The 13,731-nt window shown below is 44.0% G+C and overlaps 1 protein-coding gene and 1 pseudogene across 1 annotated transcript in view; both read left to right on the top strand.

Moving 5' to 3' along the window:
- The first annotated feature begins 986 nt into the window (after nucleotides 1-986).
- GLIPR1 (GLI pathogenesis related 1) overlaps nucleotides 987-13,731 on the top strand; it is a 21,715-nt gene continuing 8,970 nt past the window's right edge. Inside the window, exons 1-3 of the mRNA XM_021678562.2 lie at nucleotides 987-1,249; nucleotides 2,479-2,721; nucleotides 12,454-12,566. Of these exons, the coding sequence (XP_021534237.1) occupies nucleotides 1,058-1,249; nucleotides 2,479-2,721; nucleotides 12,454-12,566 (548 nt within the window). The 5' untranslated portion in view covers nucleotides 987-1,057. The remainder of the gene's footprint in view (nucleotides 1,250-2,478; nucleotides 2,722-12,453; nucleotides 12,567-13,731) is intronic.
- Nucleotides 13,253-13,731, top strand: part of LOC123324833 — a 630-nt pseudogene continuing 151 nt past the window's right edge.

Raw genomic sequence — 13,731 nt, 5'->3', positions numbered from 1 at the left:
TCCTGTGGGACCCCCTCTGGGTACCTGGACCTGGCCTGCCTGCATCAGATATGTGGTCCCTGTCCCCTCCAGTTCTCTTCACCTCCTTACCCTTTTTTCACTTGATCAACACCAGTCTGATTCCAGCTCAGCAAAGACGTCACTGCTGTTGTAGGAAGTCATTTTGACCCTCCCAGGATGGGTTAAGCATTCTGTAAGTCCTTAGCCCCGAGTGCTTTCTTCTACCTAGACCTTCAACTGCCTCTGTCCTTGTCACCACTGTCTCACAGCTCCTATTTCTCTGAACTCCTAGAGGGCGGGTGTTTATCTCATATTACGAAACTGAACACCCAGAGCTGAATTTAATACGTGTTAATATATTAGCTAGTTCATTGGATCCTCCCAAATCCTCTCTGATTAAGGGGCTAGAAAAAGTTTTATTGGCCTCATTCAGTAAATAGGCAGCTGAGGATTACAGTTTGGTAACTTGTCCAAGGTCTTACAGCTAGTGAGGAACAGAACTTAAACTAAAATGTGAAATTGAGACGAGTGCTCTCTCTACCATTTCTCTCTCTCTCTCTCTGCCCTCTCTTTCCCTTGGTTACACACACACACACACACACCCCATCGTGAATGAATTCTATGTCAAGTTAAGATGTTAGCCAGATATTCCAACCGATACGACTCTTACAAAGTTTTTGAAAAGCATTTTGCAAGACGTTTATGGAAGAAATATGTTTTTATTTAACCACCAGAACCTCCGTAAAAATTGAGACTGTTATTTCTGGAGATTCTAGAATTTCCCTTGGAAATATCCCCTAACTCAAAAGAAAGTCTGATGCAGCCTCACAAAAATCTATGTTATAATAGGTGCTGTGTTACTGAGAACCACTGCAAAGGCGGGGTTAAAAGCCCCAAAGTGGCGGCAAACCATATATGGAGAAACCCATTTCTTTAAACTTGTGATGAACTCATGTTCTGCTTTTTGTTTTTTTCTCGAAGCTGAAGTCAGTAAAACCGAGAGAGGCACCCACGTCAGGACCAGCCGTGGCTCTGGGGTCCACCCTCCCGGGGCTCCATGCCAGGCAGACCGAGCATGCGAGTCACACTTGCTTTGACAGTTTGGATCGTTTCTGTAGTTCCCAGTCACGCATATACAGCAAGCAGTTTGCCGGATATCGAAAATGAAGATTTCATCAAAGACTGTGTTCGGGTTCATAACAAGTTCCGATCAGAGGTGAATCCGACAGCCAGTGCTATGCTATACATGGTAAGGAAAAGAGCAGTATCCGTGGCATAAGTAAGTAAAAGACAACTAATGTGCACTGATGTGGGAGGTAAATCCTTGCTAACCCGGGATGCTCTTTCTTTTCATCGTGATTCATGCCTGCAGTAAATTCATAATCTGTGATCAAAATGAATCCGGTTCAGCTCTGTTGACTCATCTCTTGCAAGCAGGCTCAGCAAGTACATTTTATTTCTCTCTTGTAGATACTTCCTTTCCTCTGGTCATAGACAGATTTTTCTTTTTTTTTTTTTTTGGTCACTTTCTTCCCTGTTAATTTTTGAAGGTTTTGTTGTTTGTTTATGTTGTCTCTAAGTTTGCCTTTTTTTTTTTTTTTTTTTTTTTTTTTTGCTGCTGGCAGAGTATTGGCTTTCTCAGGAAGGCAGCATGACATCTCAAGAAAGGATGTAATTTTGAATCGGTCAGGCTCGGGTTTGGGTCCCAGCTCTGTGGCTGTGAGCAGGTTTTTAACGTGTCTGGGCTCTTTAGGGTAGGGCCTACTGTGCTTATTAAATTATATCAACTGTGTGAAACACAGCATATAATATTCTGCGCGTAATAGGCCCGCAGTGAAATGTTGATCTGTGTCCCTCATTTAGATTCTGAATTCCACAAAACTCCATCATCAGCTTTCCCACTGGCCCTATAGGGTAGCGGAAGACCAGAATGAGACCCCTATTCCAGTTGTCACCCTCATCACACCTCATTCCCTTTCAAACTCTCACTTTGCTCACTCCAGTTACATTGTTTGGTAAGAATTTTCATTCTTTTTGAATGGAAAGGAATAAGAGCTTCATTCAGGAGGCTGGCCACCCGGGGAGGAGGCCCCCTCTGGTCCAAAAGCCGGCTCTACACTTTCTGTCCACGGGGGGGGGGGGGGGGTTTTAAAGGGACAGGATGAGGTTAATCAGCGAGGGGGTGCAGTGGCCTGTAATGTTTCCTGATTCCCGTAGGTTTGGTGGTACCTATTTACAGCCTACAGGGCTTGAGGGTTGTGCAAGAAGTGTAATTCTTGTTCTGCGACGTGTGAGGGCTTCCTGTTCTCTCATTAATGGTAGGAGGCTGAGTCACCCGCTGATCAATCCGCTTTCTCATCTTCCAGTGTCTGCGCTGATCGCTCTTCAACTCTTTTTCCTCACTGTAGTTTGAAAGATCTTTACAAAATCCAATTTTCATTCTTGACCCTCCTATTGTTTAATGTTTTTTTTTGGCAGACGTGGGACCCAGCACTAGCCCGAATTGCAAAAGCATGGGCAAAAAACTGTCAGTTTGCACACAACGGACAGCTGCAGTCGAACAAGCTGCACCCGAATTTCACTTTCGTGGGAGAAAATATCTGGACTGGGTCTGTATCCATATTCTCTGTGTCTTCAGCCATTACCAAATGGCACAGTGAAATTCAGGACTATGACTTCGAGACTCAGAAATGCACCAAGGTCTGTGGCCATTACACTCAGGTAAGCATCTGCCCTGTATTCTCTTTTTTTAAGATTTTATTTATTTATTTGACAGAGAGACACAGCGAGAGAGGGAACACAGGCAGGGGGAGTGGGAGAGGGAGAAGCAGGCTCCCCGCTAAGCAGGGAGCCCGATGTGGGGCTCGATCCCAGGACCCTGGGATCATGACCTGAGCCGAAGGCAGACACCCAATGACTGAGCCACCCAGGAGCCCCTGCCCTGTATTCTCTTGAAACCATCTTTTCAAGGGTAAAGAGAAAACTGGAATCGGGTGTTAAGAAAGTATATAGTTAAGCTGGTGCACCTGAAAATATGAAAGAGTAGGGGTTGCAAGCTTCCTTCAAAAATAAATAAATGGGGTAAACTTCCATAGCAGGGGAGGTCATGCTTGAAGAGTTCAGTTATGTGCGTGAACCTAAAACGTGAGGCTCACCGATCTGGACAGACTTTGAATGTTTCGGTAACAGCAACCCCCCTGGGGGACTTTATTCCATTTGTGAGCCATCAGAGGATGTGGTGAGTGAATGGATTTTCAGGGATGTGTCCTCTATGGAATTGGAGGCACTTGATTTGGGACTCTAAAACTGGGAGACATAAGCGTCTCTGACAGAAGCTTCAATTCCATATGCTCCCATTCCTCCGAGCGTGGGCAGAGAGCCTACCGTGTGTCACCTGAGGACGAGAGAAACAACAGTGGAGAGGCTAGCCTGTAAGCTTGTGTAAACCATCCTGTGGCTATTCTGCCCCCCAAATCTACAGGATTTAGTCCCAGTAGCCACATTCAGAGGCTCCCATTGAGATTTTTTTTTTTTTAATTGAAGCTGGTTTGGTTTCCTAACCCTAATGCATGTTTGCAACACGTGGAAACAAATCCCTCAGGTAGACCATCTTCTATGGTCTTCTTACTCTGCTGCCTCCCTATCCCAGCCACATTTCATTTATTTACTTTTATTTCCTGGCATCTTTGTCAAGCCAATAACTAACGGTGCTGAACCCACGCCTGACTGGTTCTAATGTACAAAAATGTGTTGAAATGAGGTATGAGGGCAAAAACATTTCTAACAAGGTAGTTAACTTGGAATAACAGGTGTTTTTTTTTTTTAAGATTTTTTTAAATTTATTTATTTAACAGAGATAGAGAGAGAGCGTAAGTAGGCAGAGCGGCAGACAGAGGGAGAGGGAGAAGCAGGCTCTCCACCGAGCAGGGAGCCCGATGAGGGGCTCAATCCCAGGACCCTGGGAGCATGACCCGAGCCGAAGGCAGTCGTTTAACCGACTGAGCCACCCAGGCGCCCCAGAATAACAGGTGTTTTTAAAGAGTGCGATGTTGTTGGAAAAACTCTCAATGTAGTTCAGCCATATAGAGCCTCTGGTCTCAATACAGGTAAAACAAGGTTGGCATCACTATTTATTATTATGATGTGAGGGGAATGGAAGATTTCAGTGACATTTTCACCTCAAGATTATTGTAAGCAAGGAAGAGTTATCAAACCACGAGTAGCATTGGTCCCTTTCTTGAAAATATAAATAAGGTTCCTCTAGACTTATCCCATAAACCATTCATCTTGGCTTATGTGCACAAAAAAATGTAACCAGAAAGTTGATTCCATCAGAATCCTGCAAGTCCTCGAGGGCCAGGAAGCTAACTCCAGGTTGTTTACAAGTGGTACCTGGTACCATTAAACATTGTGCTGTTTAAATCTCCAAAAATAATTGTCAGTTTGAGGGTACTGACTCTCACTCAGTCCGTGTTTAAGCTTCTACCTTGCACGCGGTACTGTTGCAAGGCACTCCCTGGTCATATGTCTTTGTGCAGACGCCTGCCAAACAGAGCCTGGGGCAATGGCTTTCTGTCCTACCACATTACTGAGGAGTACAATCACCAAGAAGTCAAAGTGAGGAGAAATGCGGGGTGGGGCAGGGAATGAGGGACACAGATGGCAATGGCCCCTGACCCTTAGGAGGCGAGCTTCTGGGAGGAGAGACGTGTGTAAGTGGATGTAATGTGGCGCACGGTCGGCACATTGTGGAGAAACTGACAAGGTGCCATGTGGGCAAAGAGGACACGGCAACGTATGTGGCCAAAGGGAGGTCTGGAGACGTAGGAGTTGTTCATACAGCAGGAGCCAAATCAGTTGGTTCTTGAAAACTAAGTGAGAGTTTATCAAATGAAAAGGAAAAGGAAGAGAACTCCTGGCAAAATTAACAAGGTGTACAGTGGGTACAAATGAGCCTTGTACTTCAGAAGAATGGCTAGGAGCTCACCACAGCGAATATCTGCAGATCAAAGGACTGTTAAACTGAACACAGACTCCTAAACCATGCAAGTCAGTACACTCCACATCCATGATTCCAGGGACTAAAAACAAGAGGAGGAAACTTGATTTTACGTCATCTAGACCTGAGATTTCAGAGATGGCCTTCCCCAAATTAGCTGAGCTTACTTGTAAATTTTTCCCTTCCATCTAGGACAAAAAAAGGAGGGCCAACATTTCGGACCTGAGAAAACTCATTTCCTTGCATACGGGTATCAGAGCCCAAGCTGAGTGATCCTAACCTGTTCTCTCTTAAGAGACCACTACATTCTACTCCCAATTCTGAAGAGCAAGCCTTATCCTGGAGAGGAAGTCCAGGGCACCCTGGGTTTGGGATAACACAACCCGCAGCAACCACTTTTAAGTGTGGTACTTAGCTCTCCGTGGTTTAAGATCTCATTCAAATCTCACCACAAACCTGTCAGAGAGCCGCAATCATCCATAGATGAGTCAACAGGCTCAGGGAAATGAAGAAGTTGTTTTCCTAGACCTTGCGTCCTTGCCTCTGTGCACCTAATCTCAGCTGGTCTGCAGGGGACCCCCTGAGCACCAGCCCTAATCCCCCCGCAGGGTCCCATTTCTGCTCCAAGATGAAAGAAACTATCATGAACCAGGAGAAACTCGCCAAACTGCAAGCACACGTGCGCATCGGTGGGAAAGGAACTGCCCACTGGAAGAAGGTGGTGCAAAGAACAGCTACAGCAGATGATAAAAAACTTCAGGTCTCCTTAAAGAAGCTGGGGGTAAACTATCTCTGGATTGAAGAAGTGACTACGTTCACAAACCAAGGAACAGTGATCCACCTTCACAACCGGTAAGTTCAGGCATCCCTCGCAGCAAACACTTTCGCCATCATAGGCTGTGCTGACGGAAATGCTACCCAGCGTCTTCAACCCACCTGGTGCAGACAGGCTGCCTAGTTCAGGAAGATGGGCTGAAGCTCGGCCCACACAATCTGTGGACGGAAAAGCATCACTTGCTATAGGAGAGGAAGAGGAGGAAGTTCCAGATCTTGTGGAATTTTTTTTTTAAGATTTTATTTATTTAGGGGCGCCTGGGTGGCTCAGTTGGTTAAGCGACTGCCTTCGAGTCCCAGGATCGAGTCCCACATTGGGCTCCCTGCTTGGCAGGGAGTCTGCTTCTCCCTCTGACCCTCCTGCCTCTCATGCTCTCTGTCTCTCATTCTCTCTCTCTCAAATAAATAAATAAAATCTTAAAAAAAAAAAGATATTATTTATTTATTTGACACAGAGAGAGAGAGAGAACAAGCAGGGGGGGAGACAGAAGGAGAAGGAAAAGCAGCCTCCCCACTGAGCTGAGAGCCCGACGTGGAGACTCGATCCCAAGACCTGGAGATCATGACCTGAGCCGAAGGCAGACGCTTAACCACGAGCCACCCAGGCGCCCCTGGATCTTGTGGAATTTTGATGAGGCTTCCAAGAATGAAGCAAACTGATCTGACTCATCTTCTGAAGAAGATAAAACTTATTACTGTGAGCTGCTATTTTATATGATGACTACTTTTTAAAATTTTGTTCATGGATCTGATGAAATCTGGATCGCTAATATTTTTTAAGCCCAAGCCTCTTGGACACTGTAGCTCTTTTCAGTTTTTGCTTAGACACAATTCATTCTTTGCAGCTATTAAGCTGAAGAAGCCTCAGGATAAAGTTTGAAACAAGGTTAATAAAGATCTTTGCCTAGTGGAAGAAGAAGAAGAAGTTGTTTTCCCCGTGTCACAAAGCTGGTAAGAGGAAGGGCTGGGATCCAGATATCAGGTATCTGGTGAGGATTAAATAATAGGATTTAGATAAATTATCTAGTAAAGTGCTGGTACTTAGCAGGCATTAAACAAAGGTTAGATCTCCTTCATGAGCTGGGTTTTTTTGCCAATTATATTGGAAGAAGATTTTGACAGCGTGGTTAAAGATGACTTCACATTAAAATATAATGTTTTGATCCTTGCAAGAAATATTACCGGGAGATTCAAGACTGCTCAGTTGCCATTTTAAATTCTTGCTGGAAATCACCTCAAGTGGATATTATAACCCCCCACTTATCCTCATCTTCTATTAATAAAAAGCAAGTTATTTTCAGATTTTGGCTGGTGAAGGATGGTTGTACAGAGTAAAGACGATAGATTTAGATCCAATTACTAACTCATAAAGATGTGGTATTTCTTGACACATTAGATTAACACTTTAGCTCGGTCTTCACTAGAGATAGATTTGCACTGTTTAAGAATTTTGGCATATTAATATGGAAGATTAGATATTTTGCGATCAGCAGTTCGCCTTTATAAAACGGGAATAGTTTGACTTCAATATATGGGCGGGGCAACAGCTTCGGTTCGGTAGTGCTGAGAATGCCCACTAGATGGCACCATAGATCTCATTTTTGGTTTTAATCCCTGCCACGCTGCCACCTTCTTGAAATCGTTATTTTTACACTCTTACCAAACAAATGGAAGTGGGACATGTTTCAGCTTCTCTACCTGGTTTTATATATGTTGCAGTGTCACCATACTCGTGATAATAGGGCCTGATAATGAGTCAGAAGGACTCATACTGAGACTTGAAAGAAGATGGTGGGAAGGGGGCATTAGCTCCAGAGGAGAGACATGCCCCTGCCCCTAGGTTCCCCAGATGCAATGTTTTTGTTATAAAGATGTAGAAAACATCCTCACTAAATAGTGAAGGAAGCTAAGGTCATGGTCACAGAGTGAGTGGCTGAGCTGGAATATGAACTCCATCTTTGTAGCCCCAGAGCCCACAAGTTGAACCCAGAACCTGAATGCTCATAAAGCTTTTTAAAAAGAGACCAACCTGAATGGAGAATAAACTGTGGGACATCCGTGCAATAAAGAAGTGAGCCCAACAGTACGAATGGGTCTCAAATGCTTATGCTTCGTGCAAGAAGCTAGAGTGGAAAAACTACATTTAAACTGATCCCATTTATGTAATATTCTGGAAAAAGCAAAATGATAGGGACAGAAAACAGATTAGAGATTGTCAGGGGCCAGGGGATGGGGGGAAGAGCTGACCCCAAAGGAGCACAAGGGAACTTCTGGGAGCGATGGACAGTGTTCTAGGTCGTGAATATGGTGGTGGCTACACAACTATGTTTTTGTCAAAATTCATGGAACTGTCCACTAGAAAGGATGGGTTTTACTGTGTCTTAATTACAACCTGACTTTAAAAAAAAAAAGAGACCAATTAAAACAAAATGAATGGTAATTAACATTGCATACCCTTGGAAACTAAGAGACCAGAAAAGAAAAGTAAAAGACGGTAAAACAAAAGAAACAGCGTAAAGCATTAAAGATGTGTGTGTGGGAAGCCCAAAGATTAAGAATACTTGAGATAAAACAACACCTGAAGAAAGTGTGCAAAGACCAAAGGATAAAAAATATAAAATGATTTACCGAGGTGATGGTAAAAGGAAAACACAGACAACATTGCACCCAGTTAGCATGCATAATAATCACCTACAGAACTTATTAAAATATAGATTTTATTCTTTTTTATGGCTGAATATTTCTATATATGTAACACATTTTCCTGAAGAAAAAATTCTGCCATTTGCAACAACATGGATGGACCTGGAGGGTACTATGCTAAGTGAACGAAGTCAGGCCAAGAAAGACAAATACCATCTTATATGGAATCTAAACAAAAAACAAACTCTTAGAAACAGAGAATAGACTGGTAGGTGCTGGGGTGGGGGTGGAGGGGAAAAATGGGTGAATGTGGTCAAAGGCTCAAACTTACAGTTATAAAATAACTAAGTCTGGGATGTACAGCATGCTGACTGACCATAGCTAACAATATTGTAGTATATATTCGAAAGGTGCTAAGAGAGTAAATCTTACAATTTCTCATCACAAGAAAAAAAAAATTGTAACGATATGGTGATGGATGTGTTAAATAACAAAAATTCATCTAAGTATGTTAAAGATCTAATTGGCTTTATTAACTAATTCATGAATCAGGCAGCATCCCATCTAGCAAGCAGAGGGAGCTCAAGGGGCTACAGAAAGGGAAAGGTTTTAAAAGGCAGGACAGAAAGAAACAGAAAAAAGGATTATTTTGAGTGAGGTGATCTTCCTTTGGGGAGAAAAGGGTCTTATTAGGTGGTTTACCTCATCTTCCTTTGGGGGGATGGAGAGGTCCCTCTGACGGATTAGCTTATTGGTGCTGACCAGGAAGTAAGTCCCTGACTGATCCGTTAAGACTGCATTTCTGGGGATGCCTGGGTGGCTCAGTGGGTTGAGCTTCTGCCTTCGGCTCAGGTCATGATCCCAGGGTCCTGGGATCAAGCCCTGCATCGGGCTCCCTGCTCCGCGGGAAGCCTGCTTCTCCCTCTCCCACTCCCGCTGCTTGTGTTCCTTCACTCGCTGTGTCTCTCTCTGTCAAATAAATAAAATCTTTAAAAGAAAAAAAAAAGTACAATTAGGTTAGGCCTTAGGCCCCAGTTTGGTGACATGGTCTAGCATAAGTCATGCCATTTTAGGCCTGTGATTTTCTTTTTGACACATGTTAACAAGATTTATTATGGTGATCATTTCACAGTGTATAAAGTTATTGAATCATTATGTTGTACACCTGAAACTCACGTAATGTTATATTATCAGGGATATCTCAATTAAAAAAAAAAATACAGATTTCAAGGATAATTCCAGTGACTCTCATTCAGCAGGACTGAGATAGGCCCAGAAACCTGCATTTTAAACAAAGCTTCCAAGGTGAAATCACCTTGAGATACAGTGAAGAGAAATTTAAAACTTTTTATTTTATTTTATTTTATTTTATTTTAGATTTTACTTATTAATTTGACAGAGAGAGAGACAGCAAGAGAGGGAACACAAGCAGGGGGAGTGGGAGAGGGAGAAGCAGGCTTCCCGCCGAGCAGGGAGCCCGATGCGGGGCTCGATCCCAGGATCCTGGGATCATGACCTGAGCCGAAGGCAGATGCTTAATGACTGAGTCACCCAGGTGCCCCTAAAACTTTTTCAATAAATGCAAAAATGATTGGAAAGTATACGTACAAGGGTCAAACCTGAGGATTCATGGCCATAAAGCTAGGCTCTTGCCCTGAGCTAGAGGCCTCAGTTCTCTGCAGGGGATTCTGGTGTGAGATGAAAAGGCAACCCCCGACATCGATCAGGAAGGGAACCGGTCCCTTGCTGAAGGAGAGCACGCCTCGTCCTCTGGAGGGGAGCCCGAGCTGCCTTCCCATAGTCTCCCCAGCTGCCAAACCAAAGAGGACAGAAGGCAGAGCGCTGCTCCCTATCTGCGGTTTTGTCCCTGTCCCTCCTACCCCCCATCAGCCTCCCTAGCCACTCCCTCACCCCCGACCCCACCTTTAAGCCTTGGAGAAGCGCAGACTCAGATATACATCTCCCGTCCCACTATACTCTCTCCCTCAGGCGTGGTTTTCACTGATTTTTTTTTAAAGTAAACTTGAACTTTTTTCTGTAGCCACACCAGCCTTGTGTCAGTTCGGTGAGTCTTTCTCATCTTGGGTTAGCATAAACTGCCCTCTCTGGAAGACTTCTCCCGGCTCTTAGACCAGCTCACCAGGCTTCGGTCCAGCCTCACTAAGGCAGAGCAGGCTCCCGCGCTGTACGCTCCCTTAGCCCCCTCTGTTCCCCGCACCACAGTCAAACCCTTGCATGAAGGCCCCACGGCAGCTTTTCTCTACATTTTGTAAAGGCACCCACCGGCTCCGGCTCTTTCACCTCTGTATCCCCCATACTGGGCTCAATTCTTGTCACAAAATTACTTTTGAAAAAATGTGTAAAAGTAATTTAATATGCAATTTGGTATCACTGTAAAAAGGAGTGCATTTGATCGCTGGCTTATCTCCAGACACTAGCTCTTTAAAAATTTTTTTCTTTAGGCTTCTGTGACATCAAACACTCTTGGTTAAGATGAGCTGTATAATTTGTGGGGCTTCGTGCAAAAGGAAAATGTAAAGTTCCTTGTTCAAAAATCGGGGGAAAAGTGCCACTAAATGTGGGAAAGTATGTGACAATGTTGAACTAAACCAGGTACGGAGCCCTCCCGACCTATGCGACTTCACAGGCCCCTCTCCCTGAGGCCGGCTCCGCCCTTGGTTTCCCTCCTATGCCGCTCCACACTCCTTTTCAATATGCTTTGCTGGTTGATTTTCTTTTTCTCTTTATCCCATGCTCTCATTTACTTGTTTATCTATTATCTTTGCCTACGATCTAATCCTGTCCCGTGTCTTCCAGATTTCTATCTCTAGCCTTGCTCTGTCCCCTGAACTGTAGATGGTCACTTTCAGCAGCAAAGTCACTCCACACTTGGACATCTCAAAGGTCACCCGACCTGAACAGAACCCCTGTCCATGCTCCCACCCACCCTCCTCCTTCCCTACTTTTCCTAATCTCACAAGTGTTACTCAGGCCCCAAATGTTCCCACTTTCCCCACACTAAAGCAAAAGCAAATCCTTTCAGCTTTAGCTAGAAGCTGAACCATGAACTTGATGGATTCCCAGGAACGGGCCACCACCACCCAAGTGTGGGCCACCATCTTGTCTTTGTTGTACCACTGAAACAGCCTCTCAAATGCCCTCCCTCTTTCTTCCTCTGCTCTTCTCAGTCCATTGACTTCATAACAACCGAAGAGATCTTTCTGAGATGGGAAAAAGAGTCTATGCTCACTTGCCTATCAGATTCCCCGAGACCTGCCCCTCTGCCTCTTAACTCAATGCGAATGACTCTCCCTATTACCTGGATCCCAGCTCTGCTGGCCTTCTCTCTGCCACTCTCACAAGCCGGTTGCACCGCGAGACCTCCACGCCTCTGCTCCCTCGGCCCGGGAGGCTCTTCCTCCCACATTTAGGTCTCCTGCACATTCTACCCTCAGTGCGCCTCCTCCATGGCCCCTTCTCTGGACACCCAAGCTCAGCCCCTCTTCCCCAGCACTCACTATTTTATTTCAAGTGCCCAAAATGATCTTAGTATTGTGTATATGTTTATTTCACACACACCCCAATAATAAAATTCCAAGCCTTGTTTTCAACTGAATTTTGAGCACCTGAGTGCTCCCTGGTAACAACGGCTTTCCCTGCTGGAGTGAATACACCTCACTGCGTTTAGGAAGGCCTACTCATACTCAAATGTTCACTTTATTGTCTTTCTCTCTCTCTCTTTTTTTTTTAAGATTTTATTTATTTATTTGACAGAGAGAGACACAGCGAGAGAGGGAACACAAGCAGGGGGAGTGGGAGAGGGAGAAGCAGGCTTCCCGCGGAGCAGGGAGCCCGATGCGGGGCTCGATCCCAGGACCCTGGGATCATGACCTGAGCTGAAGGCAGATGCTTAACGACTGAGCCACCCAGGCGCCCCTATTGTCTCTCTCTTGCTACAAATCCTTATTTTCTTTCAGGTTGTCTGGGCAGACAGTTATAAAGTTGGCTGTGCAGTACAATATTGCCCCACAGTTTATGGCATTAACAGCTTAACCAATGTAGCGCATTTCATATGCAACTACGGACCAGGGTAAGTACCCAAATCAACCTCTTTCTAAACTTCTTTTAAATCTACTTTAGAAGTATTTATTTTCATTATAGAAAATTGGGATAATAAAGAAAGTGTAAAAAAGAAAATTAATATCACTATTAATTCCTCTACCCAGAGATCTACTCCATTAACACCTGGTACATTTTTTTTTAATATATGTGTGTGTGTGTGTATGCACCCTTTACAAGTGCTATATAAATACACACATACATACACAGCACTTGTTTTTAAGAGTGGCAAGACTAAAATGTTTTTAGGGACATAGATCAATGGGAAATGGTAATAACACCACGAAATTGGAGGATTGGTGTTACTTTATATTTATTGTTTTTTTTAAAACTTGGCATGTTTTGCACAATTTTCAAAAAAAGTAACAATTAAATTTCTCAATTTATGTAATTTATTTCATTTACTTTTGAAAGTTTTGGTTTTGAAATGGATACAGTTTTTCTTCCTTTGGAAAATAGGGTAGACCCATGACATGCCCCCACCTTTCTTTAAACATATATGTGTGTTTATGCATCATACACGTTATTGAGAAAATGGAGATCATACTGGAAATGCACATTTTCTACTTTTTACTTAAAATTATACCATGAGCATTTTCCATGTCATTGAATTTTTAAACATATGAATAATTAGAATGAAAGTACTCTTTCACAAAGATGGCGTTGAAGGTGAAGAAGGAAGCCTCTGCCCCTCCCAAAGCCAAAGCCAAGGCTTTGAAGGCCAAGAAGGCAGGGCTGATAGGTGTCCACAGTCACCAAAAAAAAGATCCACACATCACATACTTACTGATGGCCCAAGACATTGTGTCTCCAAAGGCAGCCCAAATATCTTCAAAAGAGTGCCCCCAGGATAAACAAGCTTGACCACTATGCCATCATCAAGCTCCCCCTGACTTAACGAGTTAGCCTTGATAAAAGCAGAAGACAACAACACACTGTGTTCACTGTGGATGTCAAGGCCAACAAACACCAGATCAAACAGGCTGTGAAGAAGCTCTATGACTTTGGGTGGGGGGATGGGTTAGCCTGGTGATGGGTATTAAGGAGGGCGCGTTCTGCATGGAGCACTGGGTGTTATACACAAACAATGAATCATGGAACACTACATCAAAAACTAATGATGTAATGTATGGTGA

This window comes from Neomonachus schauinslandi, chromosome 5, assembly GCF_002201575.2.
Source record: "Neomonachus schauinslandi chromosome 5, ASM220157v2, whole genome shotgun sequence".
NCBI classification, from domain to species: Eukaryota; Metazoa; Chordata; class Mammalia; order Carnivora; family Phocidae; genus Neomonachus; species Neomonachus schauinslandi.
The sequence above is the reverse complement of the archived record's forward strand: the minus strand, read 5'-3'. Positions and strand labels throughout refer to the sequence as shown.